A 26,169-nucleotide genomic window follows, 5' to 3' on the forward strand; every position below is an offset into this window, starting at 1 on the left:
CGTTGTGGATGGTTGTGATTGCAAACAGAGGCGCAGCTGTCAAATGGCCTGGAAGTGGTCAGTCAGCCAGAGCACCATTCACTTCATTGAATCTAATAGGGCCCCAATTAATTCTATTTGCTGAATGGGAGCCAAGGTCGACTTCACGGTGTTTAGAATGAGTCACAAACGGTTGAGTAAACATAGTGTAGTATTGATGTGGGTGAGAACCTCCTCTCTGGAGCTGCTCTTCAGCAACCGGTTGTCGAGATAGGGGAAGATATAGATTCCCATCCTCCTGACGTACACCATGACCACCGCCATGCATTTGGTGAAGACTCAGAGAAGAGGAGGCACCAAATGGTAGAATATTGTTCTGAAAGTGGCAGTCCCCTACCGTGAAGCAAAGAAACTTCCTGTGGCTCAGTAGAATGGCCACATGGAAGTAAGCATCTTGAATGTCCAGAGCAGCTAATCAGTCATTCTGAGACAAAGCAGGGAGGATAACTGAAAGGAATGACCATGCGGAACCTTATGTATTTCATGAATTTGTTGAGTCATCAGAGGTCGAGGATGGGCCTCATTCCACCCTTTTATTTCGGTACCAGGAAATACTGAGAGGAGAACCTGTGACCCAGGTGTTCTCATGGAATTTCCTCCACCGCTCCGAACTCTAGCAGCGAGCAAAGAGCAGTGTCTTGTGAAACGAGACCCTGAAAAGGTATGGGGAAGGACGGGGGAGGGGGGCATGGAGAGAAACTGGATGGCATAGCCCAATCTGACAGTGTCTAGGACCCAACTGTCGGAAGTAATTGAGACCCATTGTAAAAGCAGGCCAGCCTGTTTCCAAAGGAATGGGAGAATGAAGAGGAAGGATGAACAACAACATGCCTGAAATTCATCACAGGAAGCCGTAGGCAACTGTGGGCACCTGACCTGCAGCCACCAATGCAGCATGAGCAGGCGATCTCACTTTTGACTTGGACAATGAGCAAGACCTCCGAGAGCAAGGAGCTTCCCACTAAGCCCAAGGGGGCCACTGGGATGGGTAAGGCATTGGTGGCCAGTAGGTGCCAGGCCCGGAGCCTCCAACCCCGCCACAGGGCACATGCCAACCCGGTAGCCGTACTAGTCTACTGATGGCCTTTGGACTTCCTCCGGCAAAGCAGAGCAAGAGGACCCCGATTCTGAGGGAGGTAGCCAACAAGCTATCCAACTCATCTGTGACACAAAGAATTGGCTCTCCCAATGTAGTCAGCACCATCAGTGCTGAAACATCAGTGCTGCAGGCAAGGTCGGCCCTGGTGCAAACACTCGTACCAGAGCACCTTGATCCTAGGGGACAGCAACAACCTTGACAGAACCATCTGCAGCGTCAATTGCGTTGGTGTGGAGGAAGAACCCTGTACTGAAAAACCTTGTACTGGTTCCAGTACAGTGTTCATACCAACCCCCAGGAGGGGGGCTTCCTGGTGCAGTGACGAAGGGCATGAGAGTTCAATGGCATGCTCCAACTGGGGTGGGGAGGGTCCACCGTGGGCACCAGCCTTGCAAAATCTTAGAACAGCAGCAAAGACAGGACTGAAAGGTAGAGTAGGTCTGCTGACATCACAGGATATTATTCCTGCCAGTACTGGACTCAATAGACACCTGGAGGCTGGAACTGGAGTCGATGGTAGGAGATGTCTGCCCTCTCTACCCTGTACCAAGGGGGGGGGGAGGGGGTCAGAGGAACCTGTGCCATTCCACACACCAGAGCCAACCCCTTGCCGGTCTGCACTCTTCCTAGGGCAGGCAGAAGAGTCACCCCGGGACTTGGAGTGCTCACAATTGGTCTTTGAAACCTCTTCTTTAGCACCAATGACAGAAAACTACTCCTGCACCTCTTTGAAGGCCCCTGACCTGCAATGGGAGGCAGTAGCACTTTCCAAACTGGAAGGCGATCTGTGGCCTGAGAAAAGCCTCGGTACTGAGTCAGGCTTCAGGGCCTGTTCAAGCAGGTGCTGCTTGAGGGGAAGGTCTCATACCATCTGAGTCATCTTTTTAAATGATCTACAGATTGAACAGCACAGGTGGACTTTGCCAAGGCAGAGCAAGCACCTCCTGTGGGGTCACTGTTAGGAATTGCCACTCCACATGAAGGGCAATGCTTGAATGCTGGTGAGGGCATCACCAGGGAGCACTACCACTATACTATAGTCTAAAACTTTTACTCTAACACTAACTAACTTGACTATATACAACAAAACTAGGCTAAGAGGACAAAGTGCAAAGTTATGAAATGATAGCCACACAGAGCTCTGACTCCAGGTGACGGGCAGTGAGAAGGAACTGGGGGGTGGGAGGGAAATGGGGGTTTGAGGCAGTGCTGTCTCATATAGCCAACGGAGGGGCTAAAGGAACGAGAACCGCCCCTCTACGGATACTGCTAGGTAAAAGGCTCTGGCAAGCAGGGTGCACAAACACCTACTTGAAATACACGTCTACATCTATTCGAAGAAGAAAGATACAATTTCCTTTCCCCCCCTCCCTTAACCTGTCTCCCCATCACATCCCAAAGTTTCTTCCATTTCTCTACACTTCCACAAGGATCCACAACACAGACTACAAGAGGGTATCCAACTTCCCTCTATTCTGAGCAAGAGGTGCCATCAGCCAAGCTACTTGCAGGAGAGTGCCACCTCCCCACTACCTCATCACACACCGTTAATCAGGTCCTTAGTAAGTTACCAAATTTCCCATCTCCTCCTGCGCGGGAGAAGTTGGAGAAAAATCTCTTCTTTCTCTATTGGCTCTTCAATATTGTAGTACACATTATGAAAAAGATCAGTTGACTGGTGATGATGGCGCCTGATCATCAGCTACTCCTCTGGTGATCATGAACCTCTAGTAGTTACATTCTCACATGTGCAGTTTCTATGCCGTGCCTTTCACTGCACTCATTCTACAAGATATCATTTCCATTCATGGCTGAACATCAGTTGAGCGATAGACAGTAAGGAGCAGGGTGCTGCTGCCTGATGGCTGCTGAAGGACAACCATGTGGCCCTGTAGCACAAGAGAGCTATTTGGAGGCCACAGACCAGGAGACCGGATGTGTTGGGATTATATTGAAAGATTAAAAATTTCTTTTTAAATAGATAATCATCCAAGACTAGAACGTGAGGCTTGGTCTACACTACAGAATTAGGTCAACGTAAGGCAGCTTACGTCAACATAATCATGTCAGTGTCTACACTAGAATGCTGCTTCCACAGAAGTAAGTGGCCTGCTACACAACATGACTCCATCTCCACGAGAGGCATAGCACTTACGTCGGTGTAGTTAGGGCGATGCAGCGTCTGTACAGACACTGTATAGACGCTGCATTACTTACTTCAGCTGTTGGTTGTCATTCCTGTCAATTTCACAACTGTCTCTGGCTCAGAGCAGCAGCAGGGCTTGCAGCTGGAGATGTGAAATTGACAAAAATGTCAATTTCACTGCTGGTAGACTCCCTGCTGTGAAACTGATCCTGGTGCTGGGCTCACAGCTGGAGCCCCAACCCCCTACCCTGGGGTGACAGCCCAAGTTATGAGCCTGGCATGGGGCTCAATTTTACAGCACAGAGTCTACCAGCAGTGAAATTGATATTCTTGTCAATTTCAGGGCTCCAGTTGTGAGCCTGGGCTGCTGCTTTGAGGTGCAGGCAGCTGTGAAATTGACAAGAATTTCAATTTCACTGCTGGTAGGCTCTTGAGCCCATGCCAGGCTCACAGCTCAAACTGTCACCTTGGGGCGGGAGTGGGGCTCCTGCTGTGAACCCTGTGCGGCTGTCAGTGCCCCTCCTTCAGTCAGTGCAAGCACACCACCGACAGAAGGAGGGTAGTGTGGACAGCAATAGCCAATTGAAGGCTGTAGGTTGACCTAAATTAAGTCGACCTAATTTTGTAGTGTAGACCAGCCCTAACTATGGCAAGTCAGGATGGGAGATTGACTGCTTTGAGAGAACCAAATCTATGCCTAAAAGCAGAGGCGTCACTGACCTTCTGGAGAAGTAGCTCAATGGATAAAGAGAGAGAATCCAGTTGAAACTCCAGAGTTTTTGCATCTACCAGAGGAAGTAGTGGATCCAACTGTACTAAGGGCCCTGTAGTTGCAGGACATAACTCCCTTTCCTTAAATTGCAGCAACTAGGACTGTCATTGCTTGTTTTCTGTTATGGCAGAGGACCCTTCTGTAAATCCTCAATTGGCCACTGCAGAAAGCAAAAATGACTACTGTCAATGGAGAGTTTCTAGGTTATACCGCTGCATGAGTGACAGCAATCTTGTCTCCTGTTGCTAATGGGTGGAGACAAATCCTATGCAAAAGCACTGCATAAAAAATTAATCTCATTACTGCGAACTATGATTCCTTCAAATGACAAAACGTCTCAATTTTAAACAAAAACAAAAAAACCCTTTCTTGGTCCTGTCTTAAAAGCAAAGTACCCAAGCAAATGTAAGTGTGCTGTAGGAAGAGTGCATTGTGTGTGAATTTAAGGGGAAGAGGAGGGAGTAGTGAAGTAATGTGCCTTAAACAGTGCACAGTGGAACATGTGTTTAGTACACCATTCCCACAAATTGTAAATGGTTCTAAGAGTATTTGGGGAGGAGACTACATTTCTTTATTTTATATCACATTTTTGTACAATAGTCCCAATTAAACAATATAGTTTCAAAGCTGAAATTAAAATCTAGAAGATGAAAAAAATAACAGTATAGGCAAGGGAGAAAAGATGTGTGCTCAGATGAGATATGAAAATAGTTGGAGAGTCAATTAGTCAGAAAGACATAGGGAGGCTGTTTCACATGGCAAAGTACAGAGAAGACTCTTGCACCAACTGAAGAAAGACTGCACTGAAGGATAGAGAGAAGTCCTATGTGGATAAGCAGAGTAAAGGATGTAAAGATGTGGTGTCTGAGAGATAGGCAGAAACAAAGCCACAGTTTTAAAAAATGAGGTGGGAAATTTGAATTGGCTCCTGAGATTTATGGGGGAAACAACGGTCTCAGGCTGGCCATGATGTATGGTTTTGTGCTTCTTGTACACATGATACTCCTGGGGGAATTCTCATTAAAAAATTAAAAACTCTGTGCACAATATTTTACAATTCTGCAAAATTCTGCATATTTTATTTGTCAAAATAATACTATACAATCACACCAGTTTCAATTATTTTGGCAATTTATTTCAAAATAAATAGCAACTATATATGGCCAGTCTACACTACCAGCTAAGTCGGCACCACTGCGATAGATGCAGCAGTGTCAATTAAGTGGATCTGGCGAAGACACGCTAAGTCGATGGGAGAGCGTGTTCCTATTGATGTCTGCACTCTACCTCCCCAAGAGACGGAAGCTATGTCGACGGGAGAGTGTCTCCTATCAACATAGCATGGTGTAGACACCACTATAAGTCGACCCAAGTTACGTCAACTTCAGTTACATAACTTACGTAACTCAACTAATGTGACTTAGATCGACCTACAGTGTTAGTGTAGACCAGCCTGATGTCTGTAACAATACAGACACAAAAAATTCCTCTAGGAGTAGAGTTAAGGAAAACCCTACGACAACTCAGTTCCTGTTTCTCTCTCCCCACCCCCCAGAGCCCAGCAGGGGGGCCAGGCCAGACATCCACACCCCTCCTCCCAGAGCCTAGCTGCAGGGTGACTTGCACGCACCTCCTCCCCACCAGAGCCCAGCTACAGGCCCCCCAGCCAGATACCTGCACCCCCTACCTCCCAGAACCCAGCTGCGGTACCCCTCCCCAGCCCAGACACTCACACTCCCTCCCCCGCCAGAGCCCAGGGATCCAGAGGGAGAAACAGCCTGATGTTGGGTCCCGGGCTTATATGGAGTTTCATGCACACCGCCTCCTTCCTTTAGGGTGTGCGGGGAACTGCAGCTGCCCGGTAGCCTCCAGCTCCCTTCCCCGCCCCCGGCAGCGTCATCTACTTGCAAGCTGGGCTCTGCTCCGCTGGGTCCAGTGCCCCCTAGTGGTATCCAGCAGCTCTGCAGCCCATTTCTGTGGGGGCAGGAGGGGGAGTAAATTCTGCACAAAAAACATTAATTTCTGTGCAAATTCTGCATTGCACAGTGGCACAGAATTCCCCCACGAGTAACATGAGATGGGCAGCACTGCTTGAGTTTGGAGCATTAGAATTTAGCAGTAATTAAGATTAACAGAAGATGATGACATGAATGAGGATTTCAGCAATGGGATTTCAGCCAATGTGGCATAAACTGGAATTGATAAATAGATTTACAAATGTAAGATGCAGAAGGAAAAGGAAACTTCAAGGCCAAGGATGGCATGTAGAAAAGAAGCAAATGGGAGAGCTGACCCAGACAGGTAAAGAAAAGAGATGGATTATGTTTACTGATGCACCTCTTTGTCTGAAAGATATTTAGTTGAAGGAATCTGAGAGGAAACCATAAATTTAATTTTTCAAAACAGGCTGTCAATGGACAGGGAAGAGTCAGTAAAGTGGTCTAAAGATACAATTTGGAATCAATATATGTCAGGGGTCGGCAACCTTCGGCACGTGGCCCTTCAGGGTAATCCGCTGGTGGGCCACGTGACATTTTATTTACATTGACCGCCCGCAGGCACGGCCTCCCGCAGCTCCCAGTGGCCGCGGTTCACCGTTCCCGGCAATGGGAGCTGCAGGAAGCAGCACGGGTCAGCGGATTAACCTGATGGGCTGCATGCGGAAGGTTGCTGACCCCGATATAAGTGGTAGCTAAGACTGAGGTTAGAGATAAAATGGCAAAAGGGGGAAAACAGAGTGAGGGATCGAGAGCTGAGCCTTGTGAGACTCCCCAGCGAAAGGGTCTTAGCACGGAACAGTTAAAGAGAAACAGAAATAGTAGCTTGATAGGTAGGAATGCAACCCTGATATGAAGAAACCAGAGATTCCTTCACAAGTAAAGACGAAGTCTGGAAGAGGAAGAGCTCCACAATATCAAAGATTGTACTGAGATCAAGGAGAACAAGGAGAGACAGCAAGTCTTTGTTAGCAGAAATAAGATCATTAACTACATGATGGAAAGCAATTTCCATGCTATAGCTAAAGCGAACCCAAAGCCCATACTGAAAACAATCAAGGATACTGGCAGCAAGATGACTCAAAAGGTTAGAGATAGCGCAAGTTCATGAGGGTCAAAGGTGGATGCAGATTTTGGAAAGCTGGGGGAAGGTACCAGGGGAGAGCATTGTTGCCAATGGAGGTAGTGTAAAGTGCAGGGGGAGGAGAAGGGAACAAACAGGAAAAGATGAGGGAGACTGTTTTCTTAAAAGATGGAGTTATGTCAGAAATGTGTAGGGTGCAATAAAGAGGAAGGCAGAAGAGGATAATGAAATATCATGGGCACAAAATTGGGGAGAAGATGGGGCTTGAGAAGATATTGTTATAAATTAGGGAAATATTAGATTAAAAGGATGATATGAAATTCTTTGCAACTGGTAAGGGAAAGGATTGGAGGAAAAGGCAAATTAGGTGGGTGGAAAAGGGAATTTATAAAGTGGAATAGGAATAGGGAGTGAGGATTTACCAATACCTTGGAAAATGAGGGAGGAGAAGAAATTAGATTTGCAGCCCAGAGGGCATCCCTGTAGAAGACATATAAGTAAGAGTGTACTCACTTGAGAATCATAGTCATGGTTTCTTTTCTGTCTTTCCCTTGGAAAGGTAGAGTACCCGTGAGCATTTCAAACTGTACAGAGTAAAATTTGCATCAATTACATTAAAAGACTTGGACAAAACCTAATTTTTGATAAAACTACTTAACAGAATAATCTTTTAAAAGTCATGCATATCAACAATTAAGACTTTGCAAAGCAACTGCTTGTGCTACAAGTTTTAATTTTTGCAAACATCTGGAAGTACTTACTGAACTTAAGGTTGCAAAACATTTTCCATCATTACTCTGTGTTCACACACTTCTAACTTTCTGAAAAAAAATCACCTTTTCATCAGCTGTAATTCTCTATGCTTGTTTTTTCCCTAAATACAACTTTCTTTGGGAGCTTGAACAAAATAACTTTAGTTATCTGACAGGTTTCAGAGTGGTAGCTGTGTTAGTCTAGATCAGCAAAAACAACGAGGAGTCCTTGTGGCACCTTAGAGACTAACAAATGTATTTGGGTATAAGCTTGCCCACGAAAGCTTATGCCCAAATAAATTTGTTAGTCTCTAAGGAGCCATAAGGACGCCTCGTTGTTTTTTTTAGTTATCTGAGTTTTTCAAGGGGACAAAAAATACAGTTTTCCCAGGTAAAAAATATTGCCAGATGTCTAAATAATGGTGAAACAATGTAAATAGTCTTTACTAAAAAAGTAGTTGGATAATGAAGTTATTCACAATTAAAAAGTGGTTATTGCATATGTATGGGGGAATGTCTGAGGACTTGCACTTAGAAGACCTGCATTGTACATGCATACATATTTTACAATGCCTTTTAATGGGCAACCGCCACTTTTAAAATACTGTTCTATTCTGAAAGTGACTGTATAAAAGAGGTTTGGTTGGTCCCAGGATATTAGAGAGACAAGATAGGAAGAGCTCTGTGGAGCTTGTCTCTTTCACCATCAGAAGTTGGTCCAATAACAGAAAATGCCTCACCCACCTTGTCTGTATAAATGAGGCACATTCTTAGTCTACAAACCTGGTCTCTCTGTATTCAGGTTCATACCTGCTTTGAAAAAAAAAGTTAACTACCTTTTACTCTTGCAAGCACTGTAGAGCTAACTGTGTACTGCTATTCAGGTTCATAAATTGTTTAAATAATTGTTTATTAATCTCCAATTGCCAGGCCAATTTCATCTCCTGTGCAGCCTCATTGGACGCAATAAAGTTGCATGGTATAACTGAGGGCAGACATTTTTTTACTTTGGATGATTCATGAGATAACATCACAAGCTATATTCTTTTTAACAGCTAGAAAAATATCTTTTTATTTGTAATCTGAACAAATATGACCTGCAACACAATATGGTATCACATAATGCCATTTTTACTGTCACCTTTCAGAGTAAAACTACATTTTAAGCAGTTGAAGTAGCTTAAGTACTTTCGTAAATGCACACTTGTCAAATTATGTAATTATCAGTTTTAGCACTTATTCTACTATATGGCAGTTTAAGTCATCCTATATATTCAAGGTAGTTTAAAAGGTTAAATCTTTCAGATGTTGTGAGGTGATGTAGGTGCTTACGTAACTGTAAGACAGTTTAAGTGCTTATGCCTTCAAGGTTTTTTTGCTTCATAAAACCTAGAGAATTTAATTTAAAAATATGTTAATGATGTTTTATGGTTGGTCACTTAAAATCACCAAGTCATGAAATGATAAAGTTCAGGTTTGAACACCTATGTTAATGTAATTGCACACACAGTATCTTCTATTCCTGATTTTTCATTATGGCCCAAAAGTTTGAAATTGTAATCAGGAATTCTGAGTGAACAATAACCCGACTACATATGCAATTGCAGTAGTCTCAGATACAAAATATGCAAGTACAATAGCACTCATGCAGTTCTTAAAACCCATGCCTAAATACAGTAACTCCTCACTTAACGTTGTAGTTATGTTCCTGAAAAATGCGACTTTAAGAGAAACGATGCTAAGCGAATCCAATTTCCCCGGAAGGTTTAATGTAAATGAGGGGGTTAGGTTCCAGGGAAATTTTTTCACCAGACAAAAGATATATATAACGTGTATATATATATATACACACACACACACACACACACACACACACACACACACACACACAGTAGAAGTTTTAAACAAAATTTAATACTGGTACACAGCTATGATGATTGTGAAGCTGGTTTGAGGTGGTGGAGTCAGAGGGTGGGATATTTTGCAGGGAATGCCTTACTGCTAAATGATGAACTAGCATTTGGCTGAGCCCTCAAGGGCTAACTGGTTGTTAATGTAGCCTCATTCTACAAGGCAGCAGGCATGGAGGGAGGGGAGACAGCACAGTAGACAGACACACACACCTTGTGTCTGAGAGCGAGAGATGCACATTTCCCCTTTAAGTAGCTGACCCCAGTCTAAAGTACACTGCCTTGTTAATTAGATCAGCTTGCTGAGACCAGCTGCTGCCTGGAAGCTCCCTCCATCCTGAACCCTGTGGTGTGTATCCCCTGCTCTATGGAAATGGGGTAAGCGGGGTGCAGGAGCAAGGGGGAGGGGGACACCCTGACATTAGCCCCCCACTTCCCCCTCCCCTTGTACAGCAAGCAGGAGTCTCTGGGAGCAGCTCCAAGGCAGAGGGTAGGAGCAGCACATGGCAGTGGGGGAGGGACAGCTCAATGCCAGCAACTGATAGCCTGCTGGGCAGCTGCAGCACAGGGAACTTAGGGGAGCAGGGAGCTGATAGGGGGACTGTCAGTCCATCCTGATTAAAAGCCCCCACAAGCTAGCTCCAGCGGGCTGTTCTTCCTGCAAGCAGTGGACAAAGCAGGCGGCTGCCAAACGATATTAGAAGGGAGCATTATACAACTTTAAAGGAGCATGTTCCCTAATTGATCAGCAACATAACAAAACAATGTTAACCGGGATGACTTTAAGTGAGGAGTTACTGTAGCTAGCTTTTTATAAAAATTATTTCATAAAACATACAGAGATATGAGATGCTGCCAACTTAACATAGCAGTTGGAGCCTGGAATTTTGCATTTCCTGACTTTAGAAACAAATTGTTCAACTAACCGTTTTTTTCTATTTAATATAATGCTAATATAGTATAATTTCACTTCTCACTTTGCTGAACTACAAATCTGATAATCTTACCACACTTCTTGGCAAGGTGTGCTGGAGAAAAAGTCTTGATAAGATTAGACCTATTTTTTAAAAATTACTCTGTACATTCAATTGTGTACTATGAAATACATAATAATTAAAATTCAACTACCTACACTTATGAAACTAAAAGAACAAAGTAAATTGTATTGCACAGTATAATTATTTTCTGAGGTTTATTTACTTACTTTTAATCTGCACAGTTTGCAAATACAGAAGTCTGACTTTATATGAATTAGTGAGATTCTATTTATGAGATATTTCATAAAATGTATAAGTTCCCATCAACAAAAAACTACACAAAACTAAGAGTTATCCTCTTGTAATTGGAGTTCATATATGTCATTTCCATAGATCTTCATCTAAGATCTCTCAGTCCTCCTCCCCCAAAGACTACATGGGACCCAGAATACTTTACGAATAGGATTTTCAAAAATGTTCAGGATTGGCCTTATTCAGCTATTACTGAAGTCAATCCCAAATACCTTGACTTCAATGGGAGCAGACTTCAGCCAATGCTGAACACTTTTGAAAATCCGACCCTAAAAATGTTAAATTTTGATAATTACCGTGTCTAGCACACTTACACACTATCTTTGGTAGGTGTGTACACGCAAGTGCATGCACACACACACTTTTCCTCCATGTGACTGCTTCTTGTAACTGATGCAAAGTGAAAATAAACATGCACTGGTGAAAGAAATGACATGATGTGAAAAATTACAGTTATTGGTGAGATCATCCATCTCCTCTACAGTTTTAAATAGAATTCCAAGTACTGCACGCCTGGCCTACCATCTACATAAGGGACTGCAGGAACTAAGGAGCAATTTGTTTTATTAATTGGTTAGTAAGAACTGTTTTACCAAAACAGTTCTTTTACCAAAAGAAGCTACTGAACAAACAGATTTTAGCTATACTGGGCAGAGGCTGAAGTAACCAGGGAGACTTCTTGCACTGGGTTCCTCAAAATAAGCAAAATAACATCCATTTGGATAGCTCATGTTCTGAGCTAAATTAACCTAAGGCATCAGAGATACAGGCTACAAAAACAAATATTTTATGGAAAGATACACTTTATTTCAAGTACTATGGAAGTTTGTCAATTTTTTAAGTGTTAAACTTCTAAATTCACCCTCCTGCAAATCAACAGCCAAAGTATTTTTAAGAAAAGTACAATTGGACTCTAAAAATGACATTCAGCCATGTTTATTGACTCTTCATGGTTTCCAATTTTAACATATTCAGTTCAAACATAAAAGACTTTTTTTATTATTATTATTTTAGTTACCAGCTCTGCAAACTCAATCTGGGATCTAAAACTCAAGTTATGTTCTTTCTAGCTCATTTCCATCAATACTAAATTACAATCTGATTGCAGAATCTTAGTATTTTTCTGACGATGCCAAAGCCAGAAAAGAATACAGATCACCCTCACTGAGTATGCGCTGTGCAGTGCTAGAAGAAGTAGTGAAAATGTATTCTTGTTAGTCAAGTCTGCAGATATGACTCTGACAAAACACAAATGTAAGATCTCTTTAGTGATCAGGTGCCTTTTTTACATAGTCATTTTCCATACCACAACAGCATTTTAAACATTCAAAAGGTGATAGGTGTGTTTTCAGATCTAATAATAAAGAATCTCCTTATCAGATCATAAGGCACACAGAGAGACTGTGCTGTCATAATTATACAGGTATTGCAGAAGCATCAAAAGATAAAACATCTTTCATTTTTAGAAACATCATCATTTGATCTTAACGTTAAAAAAAATCATACAATGATTTTTAAAGTATAGAATTGTATTTGGTATTCCTAAACTTTCAAACATAATCCTTTTTTCCTTTTCAAAAATACCTGCATTTGTTATAAATATTTTAAAAAATCCCAGTCTGGTAAAATTTTGTCAATTTAATGGAACTTATTTTTTACAGCTGAAAGTCTAATCAACTCAGTGCAATTGTAAATTCTCTCTCTGTGCAAATAAAGCAGCTTTCATTATTCCCTGTTAGTTTGAAACTGAGTTGTCAAAGGTGATCAGAAAATTTTACTTCTAAAAACTACTTTTTCTGTGATTGAATTCAAAGTTTCAAAATTTGAATCCATATGGAAAATATTTTTCACTTTTGAAAAGCAAGCTTTTCTGAACACTTAAATTTTTCTATCAGTCTCAATTAAGAACAGTCATAGGAACACAATATTCCATTCAAGCAAAAGAAAAAAGGTGGAATGATATCTGTGATGTGATGAAATCTGGTCCATGCCGTTGATCCAAACTGAACAGTAGTGCTAATTACTAATAACTTCATGTGACTGGGTTAAGTCAGTCATAACCCACCTTTTGCTATGATTTCCATTCACCAGAAACCTACCATTAAAACACCAAAAGACCACCAGTCTGCACTCTGTGTGTGGCCTCGTCGATTAACTACCTCTGGTGCCATATATTCTACTGTCCCACAGAAGGAATATGCTTTCTTTTCGTGATCAATGGACTCTTTGCTTAAGCCAAAATCTGGAAAAAATACGATCTGAAATGAAATGTTCCTACTGGCTAAGAATTTCTAAGCATACAAATATAACTAACACAAAACCTATAAAACTATGAAAATAGTCACATTAATGGTCATATCATTACTTTTATTTTTTAAACCATATTTCTTATTTAAATAATACCACTTCATTTAGTCCATGTTAAATATCACCATTTGTTCACCAAAATTACTTGCAATGCAAAAGAAAAAAATTCAGATTTTACTATATTCCTTTAAAAAACATTCAGACAACTTATGAATTAAAAACTTTTCATAAACTGGAATTTATTTTTACTTACCTGTCAATTTGATATGTCCTTCTTCGTCAAGAAGTATACTAAAAAAAAAAAAAAAAGGGGGCAGTTTAAAGTATCTTTTAACCTTGTTTTAGAAAGTGTACTGACAATCAAAAGAACTTTAACATAAAAAAAATCTGTAAAGACAAAGTCACAATAATAAAAAAGCTAAAGATTTCTGGGGACAACTTTTTTCTCCTCTGATTCTTTCTTAGTAAAGAATGTGAATGAACACATAATCTGTCTCTTAAGAATTCCACATAATTGAAAGGTATTTGCTAGTAGTCCACATGGCAGCAATAGCTCTTTAATCCTGAATTTTCTATCCACAATACTCACTGAGCAGGGAAACTTATACACAACACAGAATATTCTAAGGACCAACACTGTTTCTTTGAAGCATTTTTAATATACACCTCTACCTCGATATAACGCTGTCTTCGGGAGCCAAAAAATCTTTCCGCGTTATAGGTGAAACCGCATTATATTGAACTTGCTTTGATCCACCAGAGTGCGCAGCCACACGCCCCCCACACACCTCCCCCGGAGCACTGCTTTACCGCGTTATATCCGAATTCGTGTTATATTGGGTCACATTATATCGAGGTAGAGGTGTAACAACAAATAGCTCTTATATAGTGCTTTTCATGTGTATTATCTATCTTTGGAGTTTCAATGGAAGTGCTAACAACTTTAAATAGATGCTGTCAAGTTCCTTTTAATCCTATACTTAAAGCTGTGCTGAGTTGCCATTTACTTTTATGCTTTCTTTGGACTTGATCTTGTAACATTGAGTGCCTCCCTTCAGGCTAAGCATCGTCAACTCCCACTGAAAGAATAGGAGTTTAGAGTGCTCAGCATGCTATAGGATCAGGCTCTCTCTGAGAATTAAGAGACCGTATATATTTTAAAGAATAATTCATAGTGGGAATGAGGACCTCAGCCAAAACTCCTAAATAATTTTGACCTTTGCTAGTTAACTCTGAGACAGACACGCCCAAGGCTTAAGCCCAAGAACAGGAAATCTATGAAGGATATATCATTTATTCAATGAACAATTTCTAGAAAGTATAGTGTGTTTGATTTCATTTTTTCTATTTTAGCTATAATTATTAAAACATTTATTAAAAAGGAAACGGTAACAAGATTGAACGGAGTAATTTTTAAAAACAGTTTTATTATCCTAAAAGCTCTAAAGTTCCCCTTCCTTGATATTTTTATCCTTTTACTTTTGACAAACAAGTTTTCCCCACTTCTGTGTTTTAAAAGGATCATAAACTAACAACATTTAAAATTCATTCACTTTCCTGTTTGCACATGCTCCAACTATGTAGGAACCATCATGGATCCCATAGAAAAGGTGGTTTTGAAAAGTGATTTATTTCTCAGACTGGGTATGGTATTTTTTAAGTATCTGGAAGACATTCCTCACCAGCTTAGAAAATTGTTCTTACCAGTAAATGGTATTTGTTTGATGAAACCAGCTCAGTTTACAATTTAACGAGTTTTCACTCACATCACGGTTGTATAGACATAAGCAACCAATGGAAAGTGCAGGAATTTAGAACATAATGTATGTGTCCCCAAGTTCCTCCTGAGCACACTACTAGCCATTGCCATAGCACTAATTAGAGTAGTTACAAATAAGACAGAAGATGTGTGCCTTGGTGAAAGCATAAGTTATCAGGTTAAAGAAGAGCTCCATTAGAATCAACAGGGAACATTTATATAAAACCAAAAAAAAGCCAAAATGAGGTGGCATTCTGCAAATAACACTGTCCTAAACACAATACCTTTCAGAAAAGGGGCAGGTACTAGTTTTAGAATGAACACAGAAACAACTCCACTGAAAGTTTGGTCATTGTGGACTGAGCTGGTTTCATAAGAATACAACCATTTCTGGGTAAGAAAAAGTATCTATTCTTTGAGTAAACCAGCTTAGTCTATAGCAATCTCATTTCCACAACATGGAGGAATTACTTTTCAAGAACAAAGTCAAAGAGAATGCTACCAAAAGGAGCACTCGGAGTAGATAGCTATCTAATTCTATAATGCACAGAAAGGGCATGCATGTGAAACCAAACTGCCAGTTTGAAGTCCTCTTCCAAAGCAACACTTTCTCTCTTCATTAAGAGGCATAGGAATTACCATACTGGATCACACCCCTTGGCCATCTAAGCTAGTATACTGTCTCTGACGGTAGCCAGCACCAGATGCCTCACATGAAGGTGCAAGCAGCCCTGCAGCAGACACATATGAGATAAACTGGTGCTTATCAAAGTCTCATCTGAACCCCTAATCGTTACAGATTGGCTTGTGCTAGGAAGCATGAAATTTTAAATTACTTCAATCTTTTTCATTAATTGTAACCCTGGATATTCTTGTTATCCATACAAATATCCATTCCCTCTGAATCTTGCATCAACATCTTCTTGAAGCAGTAAGTTCCACAGTCTAATTACGTGTGTGAAAAATTATCAGTTTTGTTACCCTTCTATTTTATTGTCTTGTATTACATATTAAGGGAGAACAGACACTCCCCACATACCTTCACAATACCACTAATTATTTTGTATACTTTTGTCCTGATCCTTATTACATGTCTCTTTTCTCAGGTAAACAATCCCGCTCTTTTCAATTTCTTTTCATGAAAGTTTTTTCCATTTCCCTAACTCATTCTTGTTGCCTTTCTCTGAACCCCATAATTCTGTAATAGTCTTTTTGAGATGCAGTGACCAGTACTAAACACAGTTATCCAGATGAGAATAATCATTAATTTATATATTAGCGTTGTAATATTTTCTGTATTACTCTCCATCCCACTCCTTATGCATCTTAATGTGATTTGCTTTTTTAACTGCAGTTGCTCATTGAGCAGAGGTTTTCACTGAGCTGTCCACAAAGATGACCAGATACTTTGTCTTCAATCGATACTGTTAATTTAGAACCCTGTAAGGTATATAAGTAGTGCTAAGCTTTCCATGCTATGTGCATTACTTTGCATTTATTGACACTGAATTCAATTTTTCATCATGTTGACCATTCACATAGCTTCTGAAGTTCTGCAGTGTCTTCTTTGGATTTGCCTCAATAATTGTGTGTCATATGCAAATTTTGCCCTCTCATTGCCTGAATGTGTCTAAGGGAATGCATCCCATAAGGAATTCACTCTACATGAATGTGTCCGCAGGTGGGCTCTTGTAAAACATATGCACCAGAAACACGTTCTGATCCATCTGACTAATCATTTCTATAAGTATTGTGACCCTTCTTAGAACCTACACAAAAAACAAAAGCATTCACTGACCCTCAAATCCTGGGTCCTACTGATATGGAAATTCAAGGCCCTCCTGACATCCAGGGAATGAAGGCAATTCTCCATAACAATGGCAGAAAAAGAGGGGGAACCACCACTTGATTTTGATGAAAAGTGGTAGGACACCTATAAACAAAAAAGGGCAGAGAGTGAAGAGCCACCTTGTCTTTAGGAAACATAGTTTATAGAATTTGATATGCTGGAGTGGCCAACTACAGAGAGTTTGCCAGCCCGGATTAAACTGACAGGTACAAATAAAGGGTCTAACGAGAGGTTTAATCCATAGCTGTACCCGAAAGAAGTTTTTGTAAGGAGCTGCAAACCCATAATAAATGGGTATTCTGTGAGGGCCAAGATTTGCTGCCTCATGAAATGTATGGAAAGTCCAACCTGAAAGTCCAAACCAACCTGAAGAATGTGAACAAGGATGGGAGTCACCATGTAGCCTCTATGTCCTGGAACATATAAAGGAAGAGATTCCATACTCTTCAAAAGGACATCATACCTGGCTTAGGCCACTTGCAAACTGATTTACATTTCCTGCAAAGCAATGGGTTTCAATTGCCACCAGATTTCTTTATGTCCAGTGAAATAGCAGGAGGGACTCCAGGAACACTTGGTTTGCTGACTCAAATAAACTACAACAATGAAGTTGTCTGTCCAGAGTAGGAGATCTTTCCTGGCAGAATTCCCCACAGGGGAAACAAAGACTTCAATAAGCTCTAATCTTTTAAACATTTAATGGAGCTGGATTCTAAGTGAGACCACTTCCATTAGACCAACTTATTATTTTGTTATTTTACTAGCATCTAGAGCAGGGGTCGGCAACCTTTCAGAAGTGGTGTGCCGAGTCTTTATTTATTCATTCACTCTAATTTAAGGTTTCGCGTGCCAGTAATACATTTTAATGTTTTTAGAAGGTCTCTTTCTATAAGTCTAAAATATATAACTAAACTATTGTTGTATGTAAAGTAAATAAGGTTTTTAAAATGTTTAAGAAGCTTCATTTAAAAATAAATTAAAATGCAGAGCCCCCGGACCAATGGCCAGGACCCGGGCAGTGTGAGTGCCACTGAAAATCAGCTCGCATGCCGCCTTCGGCACACGTACCATAGGTTGCCTACCCCTGATCTAGAGGCTCCAAAATAAGACTACCATCCTCTATCCTGCCCTCCCCCCAGCCACATGTTCCTAACTGGAAAGATTCATATCTCTGGTCAAAACCACTCATCAGAATTTGGCTAGGCAAGTTCCTTTAGGGAGACGGGAGCATTAAACTCTGACCTTAAGATGACTACTTATTAATTAGTCTGGGTCCAAGTATGATTAACTGCAGCTGTTCCTGATTTAATCTTGAGAGTCCAGAAGTGGAAGTGAGGCTAATGTATCACTTCAAGACAGGGTCCAACTAGCTGCATCTACTCCCAGGAGAAGCAGACAGTATTGGAGATTTGAACCCAGGTAGTTTGCTTGACTTTCCTCTAACAGGATGATTCTATCAAGATGTGTCTAGATATTGGACCTGGAGGCAGGCTAACCTTTTCAATAAAAGCAGGAAAATATTTATTCTTTAAATGTCCTGGTCTAGACAAAATCTATGTAGATATGAACTGCTAGTCTATGCTTCCACAGGTGTGCTGTCATTACAGCCAATGGCTTCTTAAAGACTTATGGCACAGAGGAAAGACTGATGTGGAGAGCAAAATATCGGAGGTCAACTCTTCTGAAGTAAAAATGAAAGTACCATTAGTTCCAAGAAGTAATGGGGATATACAGCTAGACATTCAGCATGTCAATAGAAGTCAGAGCGTTTTTCAGGGCTATGGGAAGGATCACTGACTGGGTGGGATTCCATCTTGAACTATATATGAGGTTCAGAATATGCCACTCTTCTTTGGAGTCATTGCTCACAATGAAATAAATAGAATAACTAACCCAGCATTGCTTATGTGAGTGCACAAGTCTTGGCACCTGTTGCCAGAAGGTCCTGAACAGTCTTTAGAACTACTGTCTCTCTTGCCAGCAGCAGTGAAAAAGTATAACAAAGTAACAGACGCTGAGAAGGGATAGCCATCTTCTTTGTGGATTACATGGGTATCTTAACCACTTGTGACACTTGTCCATATGTGCTTTAAATAAAAAGGATGACTCCTAATCTGTAGACTTTTCAGGTTCTCCACACAGTCATAGGTCTTGGAGAAATGGGAACTGGGCTTCCTGTCCCCTACCTCTTGCTGTCATGCCTCTTCTGCTACAGGATTAATAATTTTATTTTCTGATCAGTTTATAGAAAACAGTGCATAATCTGAAGTTATGTCAGAGATGGAGACTTGAGGATTTTATTAAGCGGAAAGCACATAGTTCTCATTCTTGTTTAGTCCTTAAGAACCCGATTAAAAAACTCCCCAGAAAGTTTGTCCCTGAAGTAAGAAAGAGCCATAAAACTATATTTAGCAGAGTTGTTCCCTCCTTCTCTAGGACTTTAGCTAGAAGGCTCAGGAAGCCAGTATGAGGACACCAACAGCTATGGTGGGAAAATGGATGGAATCCTCTTAGGTATCAGAATTAATTAGAAGATATCAAGACTTGCAGGACATGATTCTAAGAACTCTGAAGGGAGGGTTCTCTGGAAGAGTATTACGTTCAGTAAGATATAGAAACCAGGACTCTAGCTAAGCAGAAGGAATGACTATAGAGTCAGATGTGGATAGGAAAAATAAAAAAATACATCTCTTTGGTTTTGCAAGGAATCTTTCAGGATAGGAAAAAAATTACTTCCTGAACAATAAACAAATGCTAGATCAACTTTGGGAACAATCATAGAATCACAGAATATCAGGGTTGGAAGGGACCTCAGGAGATCATCTAGTCCAACCCCCTGCTCAAAGCAGGACCAATCCCCAGACAGATTTTTACCCCAGTTCCCTAAATGGCCCCCTCAAGGATTGAACTGACAACCCTGGGTTTAGCAGGCCAATGCTCAAACCACTGAGCTATCCCTCCCCCAATGGCCCAGAATTAAGCTTTGTCTATTGAGAGCTTATACTGCTGGCAAGAATTAGCAAGATAAAGTGAATACTGGGACAGAACAGGTATAAATCAATGTTTGCACCATTGGATGAAGTGGGATAATGTTATCCAGCTCACTTTCCTCAAAGTTAATATGGAGGACATTCCTTTGGTAGGAGGATAAGGTGCAGCTATTCTGTACTATTCCTACAGAGAACAGATTAGTCTTCTAAAGTAAATTAGTGGGTCTGATCTGGGACCTCTTCATAAAGCAGTCACATCCCATCATGAGAAATCTGTGTTATTTGTATCCAAGCCCACTAGAATCAGAGGGATAAGATTTAGAGCACAGGGACTGGGTACTTACAGCACCGTGTTTCTAGATTTGGTCCGACGATATGGCTTTTAACAACTAAAGCCATCTTATAGGTGGGAGCTGTAGGTTTATGTATAAAGAGAAGGAGTCTTAACCATGGCCTCTCCCCCGCCTCCCCATTTTAACTGCAACTGGCTTCTTGCACTTTACAGAAACAGGGGCAGGCACATTCTTCTGGGATCTGGCTGCTACAAAATCATTTGCAAATCAGACAGAGAGCTCAAGGAATAAGGGTAAGATCACCCAAGGTAGTAACACTTTTACAATAATTGCGTCTTATCTGGCCTAAAGCCCTTGAGGCAGAATGAACTTTCTGTCAGATGAAGCACTGATGAGAGTTTTGTTCCCATTTAGACACCTCTCCAGATGATAGCTCAAAAATCTAGCATTGAGAGCAGAAAGACTCAGAGAATCCAGACTGCAGTTCCCAAGGGGAACAACTGTTTTCCTCTTTGCCTCCTCCATTTTACTTTAGTATTAACCCCCACCACACAAACACACTCTCTCCCCCGAAGACCTAGATAACTGGGAAAACTGAACTAAGGAAGGATATGAAAACAAGAGAAGGAATTCAGTCACTTGTGTTCATCTCTGAGTGAGGCAAGGATGACTGGGTTATTGAGATGGACATCTGAATTGGCATTCCAAAACCTTACAATTTCAGTGGTCACTCATGCAGGTTCAGCATGACAAACAGAAACCCATTAAGCTGTAGACTGAGTCACTCACTCAGTTTAAGATAGGTCAAAATTTCTATTTTAAAATTACTGGACTTGACAATATTGCTTTAAATCATGAACTCCGTTTTCCATCTCACTGCAATTTACATTGAAAACTAGACATGGACAATTTTTTTTTTTTTACCACAGTTAGTTTTCAAATGGGTTTTGTAAAAACATATAGGCTCAAATGTAACCTTAAATCTTGTATTATACATTTTTTTAAAACTTCAGCCCTTCTTTGAAAAAATCTGTTTCGTACAATAAAGGCTGCAATATTGAACAAACATCTGATGGACACACTACAACAAATCAAGGCCACTCTGCATATTGACTGTGTGATCAAGAGTATGCTATGCGCCATTCTGCTTTTTAAAGTACCTGGAAATCATGGGCTATGTATATTTCAATATTTCTTTTCTCACGGAAGTGCAACTGTCAGGGAGTGCCCAATATCTGGCATACCAACCTTGTGGCAGTTGCTTTTTTTCTACTGGAAACACTATCACACTTTTTTTAAAAGCAACTTTCACTGGTAAGCTTATATAGTCACAAATTTTAAATGGCTAATAGTTATAAAGATAATAATAATGCTTAGCATTATTATTAGACTGTTGAACTGCTATATAAAATATTAACTAATTCATACATTGCATTTACTACAGTGGATTCTTACTTCTCTGGTTTTAGATCCCTGTATATTATTCCAAGACTATGTAGGTGGTCTAAAGCAAGTGCTAATTCAGCCAAGTAGAATTTGACATCTTCTTCTGTGAACATCACCTGAAAAAGCAAAATAAGATTTTTTTAAAATCCTCCATGCTAGTGAAAAACCACAAGAACATTAACTGAATGAGCCATTTGTATATGTGCATTGTTGTTGTAGCCATGCTGGTCCCAGGATATTAGAGACAAAGTGGGTGAGATAATATCTTTCATTGGACCATTCTGTTGGTGAGAGAGAAGCATTCATTCTGTTGGTGAGAGAGAAGCTTTTGAGCTTACACATATCTCTGTGACCTGAAGAAAAGCTCTGCTAAGCTCGAAAGTTTGTCTCTCTCACCAACACAAGTTGATCTAATTAAAGATATTACCTCACCCACCTTGTCTCTCAGTCTCCTGTATAATCAATCACGTCTCTTAAGGGCTAGGGCTGTCTTTTTTACATTGCTGGCATGTGCATGTGGAGTGGGTATGAACTCTTGGATTTGTGTACTCTCTTTATTTTTTCCACTTTTCTAAAAGCTTGTGCTGTGGACTACAGCTGGTCAGTTACCAGAGAAACTGGTCTGTCAAATAAATTATTCATGGAAAAATGGCAACTTTTTAGAATAGTTAATGCAATAAATAGTATATGACTAACTCTGATATGGGCTCTCCAAATTACATGCCCATACATTATGTAATGGAGCAGAAGGCAGGTGCAACGTGTATTCCTTCCCTACACTATTGGCATCATATCAACTGTGCGCTCAGTCTCTACTGGCCGTAGGAGGAGGAATTACAAAGTCCACTTTTGAGCCCTGCCTCCCAGCCATTACCCTAAAAGCAATAGGCCATGGGTTTACATGGATGACTGAGAGCAGTGTTTGACCAAATTTCTGAGGAATTAAAGGACATGGTTTTTTAAAAAAAAGTCTAATAATGGTCCAATCTAACTCCCCCTGATGTCAATGGAGTCTTCCTTTTGACTTTAATGAGAGTTAAGCCACATCCTAAGGCCACAATTCAACACACTACTTAAACACATGGCTAGCTTTAAGCATGTGACTAATCCAAATGACAGCTGTGGAATTACTCTTGCTCAAAGTTAAGCATGTGCTTAAGTAACTTGCTGATTCAGGGCCTTCATAAATATCTTCTGTAGCGGGCACAAGAGAAACTGGATTATATAAAATGATGACCTCTCTCCTGTGTTGAAACAGAATGCTTTCAGCAGCAAACCGTTCTCAAAATGTGTAGGATAATCATGTCTAGTGCTAGGAAGGAGAGAGTACTGGAGTTTGGAGGTATGCTGCTGACAATTGAAAGACCAGAGAACCAGAGGAAGGGAGACCCAGAGACGGCCACCAGCACGAGCGGAAGTACCCCAAGGGAAGGAGGGGAGACCGATCCAATAGAATCAGACCAGATTGGCCCACACGCAATCAAGCCTATGACCCACTCTATGCGAACGTGAGAGAGGAGGTAGTAGAAGTTAATGGCGTGCCAGTAGAAGGGAAAACCAAAGGCCTACGGCCATACTATATAATAAAACAGGATCTGTTGTACTGGATAGTGCCAATGGAGGGAGGTAGTAGAACAGCTCTTGTCCGTATTAGAGTTAGCTCCCAGTCATCTATTTGGGGGACATTTAGGAGCAGATTAGACCCTGGATAGAGTCCTAAGGAGGTTCTACTGGCTGGGGGTATGGTCAGAAGTCCAGCGCTATTGCACCTCCTGCCCAGAGTGCCAATTGCATAGCCCTCGACCTCAGTTAAGGGCCCCATTGGTACCCTTGCCTGTAACTGAAGTCCCTTTTGAAAGGATAGCCATGGATCTAGCAGGCCCACTAGAAAGATCGGCCCGGGGCCACCGAAGCATACTCGTCATCCTGGACTACGCTACACGGTAACCAGAAGCCATTCCTCTAAGAAACCCCACGTCCAAGGCGATGGCAGAAGAACTGGTCCAGGTTTTTGCTAGGGTAGGCATCCCTAAGGAGATCCTGACAGACCAAGGGACTCCCTTCATTTCGAGAGTGATGAAAGACTTATGTACCCAGCTTCACATCCAAACCTTGCGGACCTCAGTCTATCATCCCCAAACAGATGGTCTGGTCAAGCAATTTAACCACACTCTCAAGAGCATGATCTGAAAGGTGGTGGCCCAAGACGGAAAAGACTGGGATACCCTCCTACCGTACCTGATGTTTGCCATACGAAAAGTTCCCCAGGCATCTACTGGATTCTCCCCCTTCAAGCTACTGTACGGATGCCACTCATGTGGCATATTAGACATCGCAAAGGAGGAATGGGAGGAACAACCCAACCCGGGGAAGAACGTCATCGCACACGTGACCCAGATGAGAGAACGAATAGCTCAAGTGACCCCCATAGTACAAAAGCATTTGGAGAAAGCACAACTGTCGGGAAAAAACACAGAAATTTCAACCAGGAGAACGGGTGTTGATGCTGGTACCAACAACAGAAAGCAAGCTCCTGGCCAGCTGCCGTGGACTCTCTGAGATCGTGGAAGCAGTTGGGGAGGTGAATTATAAGGTGAAGCAGCCAGATCACCTAAGGACAGAGCAGATCTACCACGTCAACTTACTGAAACCCTGGCTCGATCGGGAGACGTGCCTGGCTGTCCTGCTGGTTCCATCCCAGGCAGATGGCCCACAAGGGCAGGGAAGGATATCCCCCAAACTAGCCCCAGAACAACGAATGGAGGTCGTTGAGATGATCCAGCAGAACCAAGACGTGTTCTCCACACAACCAGGCCATACGACGCTGATCCAACACCACACCGTCACCTGTCCCAGAGCAAGGGTGTCGATAAAACCATATCACATGCCAGAGGCAAAAAGAGAAGAAATTAGGGCGGAAGTAAGGAAGATGCTGGAACTCGGGGTTATTGAGGAATCCCACAGCCAGTGGTCCAGGCCTATTGTCTTGGTCCCCAAGCCTGACGGCACCCTGAGGTTTTGCAATGATTTCTGGAAGTTAAACAAGGTATCCCAATTCGATGCCTACCCGATACCACGCATCGATGAGCTGGTGGATCAGTTAGGCAAGGCCCGATACCTGACCGCCTTGGACTTAACAAAAGGCTACTGCCAGATCCTCCTGGCTGAGGATGCCAAGGAAAAAACCACTTTCTCGACACCTGACAACCTCTTCCAATATATCATCCTCCCTTTCAGGCTCCATGGGGCCCCCGTGACTTTCCAATGATTGATGGACAGATTACTTTGACCTCATACCAAGTATGCTGCCACCTATTTAGACAATGTGGTAATCCATAGCCCTGACTGGGAGACACACCTGGGGAAAGTGGATGCGGTATTAGATGCTCTTTGACAGGCCAGCCTCATCGCTAACCCATCCAAATGTGCAATAGGGCTAGCCGAGGCCAGATACCTCAGGTATGTAGTCGGAAGGGACCTGGTGAAACCCCAATGGAACAAAGTGGAAGCAATACAGGAATGGCTCCGCCTGACCCGCAAGAAGCAAGTCAGCATTCTTAGGGATAGTGGGGTACTATCGTCGGTTCATCCCTCATTTCGCCACGAGGGCAGCGCCTCTGACGGACCTGATAAGAGCTCGGGGCCTGGAGATAGTTAAGCGGACTGAGGCAGCGGAAGAAGCTTTCACAGACCTGAGGACAGCCCTTTGCAGTCATCCAGTGCTCATAGCCCCATATTTCAAGAAGGAATTCATCCTACAGATGCGTTGGATGTAGGACTTGGGGCTGTCCTTTCACAGATGGTGGGGGATTCCTTCCTCAGCCAGAAGCTCCTGCCCAGGGAGCAACAGTATGCCGTAGTAGAAAAGGAATGCCTAGCAGTTAAATGGGCCATGGAGATTTTAACGGTACTACCTACTTGGGCAGCGGTTCACCCTTGTTACGGACCACGCCCCACTCCAATGGATGCACACAAACAAGGAGAGGAATGCATGAGTGACTAGATGGTTCCTATCTCTACAATCTTTCCACTTCCGGATATAGCACAGAGCCAGAAGCCAACACAGCAACGCGGACGTCCTGTCACTACAACACTATCTCTCGTCCCAAGTAGCCCAACCCCATGGTGTTAAGGGAGGGCTGGGGGGGAGGGAGGGGAGAGAGAAGGGAAGGGAATATGTGATACAGCAGAGCCAGGGAGCAGTGGGAGAGTGGTAGAGGGGAGATATATAAGCCCTAGGCTAATTAAGGCGTGGTTCCCTGTAGACTAGGGAGGGTTGCTACAGGTTAATTGGAGCACCTGTAGTCAATTAAGGGCCTGCCAGTAACCTAATAAAAAAAACCCTGCTTCAGGCAGACAGGGTGGTGCGAGGAAGGAGAGAGGACTGGAGTTTGGAGGTGTGTTGCTGACAACCAAAAGACCAGAGAACCGAAGTAA

At 42.0% G+C, this 26,169-nt stretch overlaps 1 protein-coding gene across 2 annotated transcripts in view; it reads right to left on the reverse strand.

Moving 5' to 3' along the window:
- LOC113406243 (ribosomal protein S6 kinase alpha-3) overlaps positions 1 to 26,169 on the reverse strand; it is a 125,222-nt gene that overhangs the window by 33,995 nt on the left and 65,058 nt on the right. For both annotated transcript variants that reach the window (XM_026649848.1, XM_026649847.1), the window contains exons 7-10: positions 21,742 to 21,848; positions 13,649 to 13,686; positions 13,188 to 13,330; positions 7,651 to 7,721 (exon numbers count right to left, since the gene is read on the reverse strand). In XM_026649848.1, coding sequence (XP_026505633.1) covers positions 7,651 to 7,721; positions 13,188 to 13,330; positions 13,649 to 13,686; positions 21,742 to 21,848 — 359 coding nt within the window. The remainder of the gene's footprint in view (positions 1 to 7,650; positions 7,722 to 13,187; positions 13,331 to 13,648; positions 13,687 to 21,741; positions 21,849 to 26,169) is intronic.

Source organism: Terrapene carolina, unplaced genomic scaffold, assembly GCF_002925995.2.
Source record: "Terrapene carolina triunguis isolate 2854851 unplaced genomic scaffold, T_m_triunguis-2.0 Scaffold23, whole genome shotgun sequence".
In the NCBI taxonomy this organism is placed as follows: domain Eukaryota; kingdom Metazoa; phylum Chordata; order Testudines; family Emydidae; genus Terrapene; species Terrapene triunguis.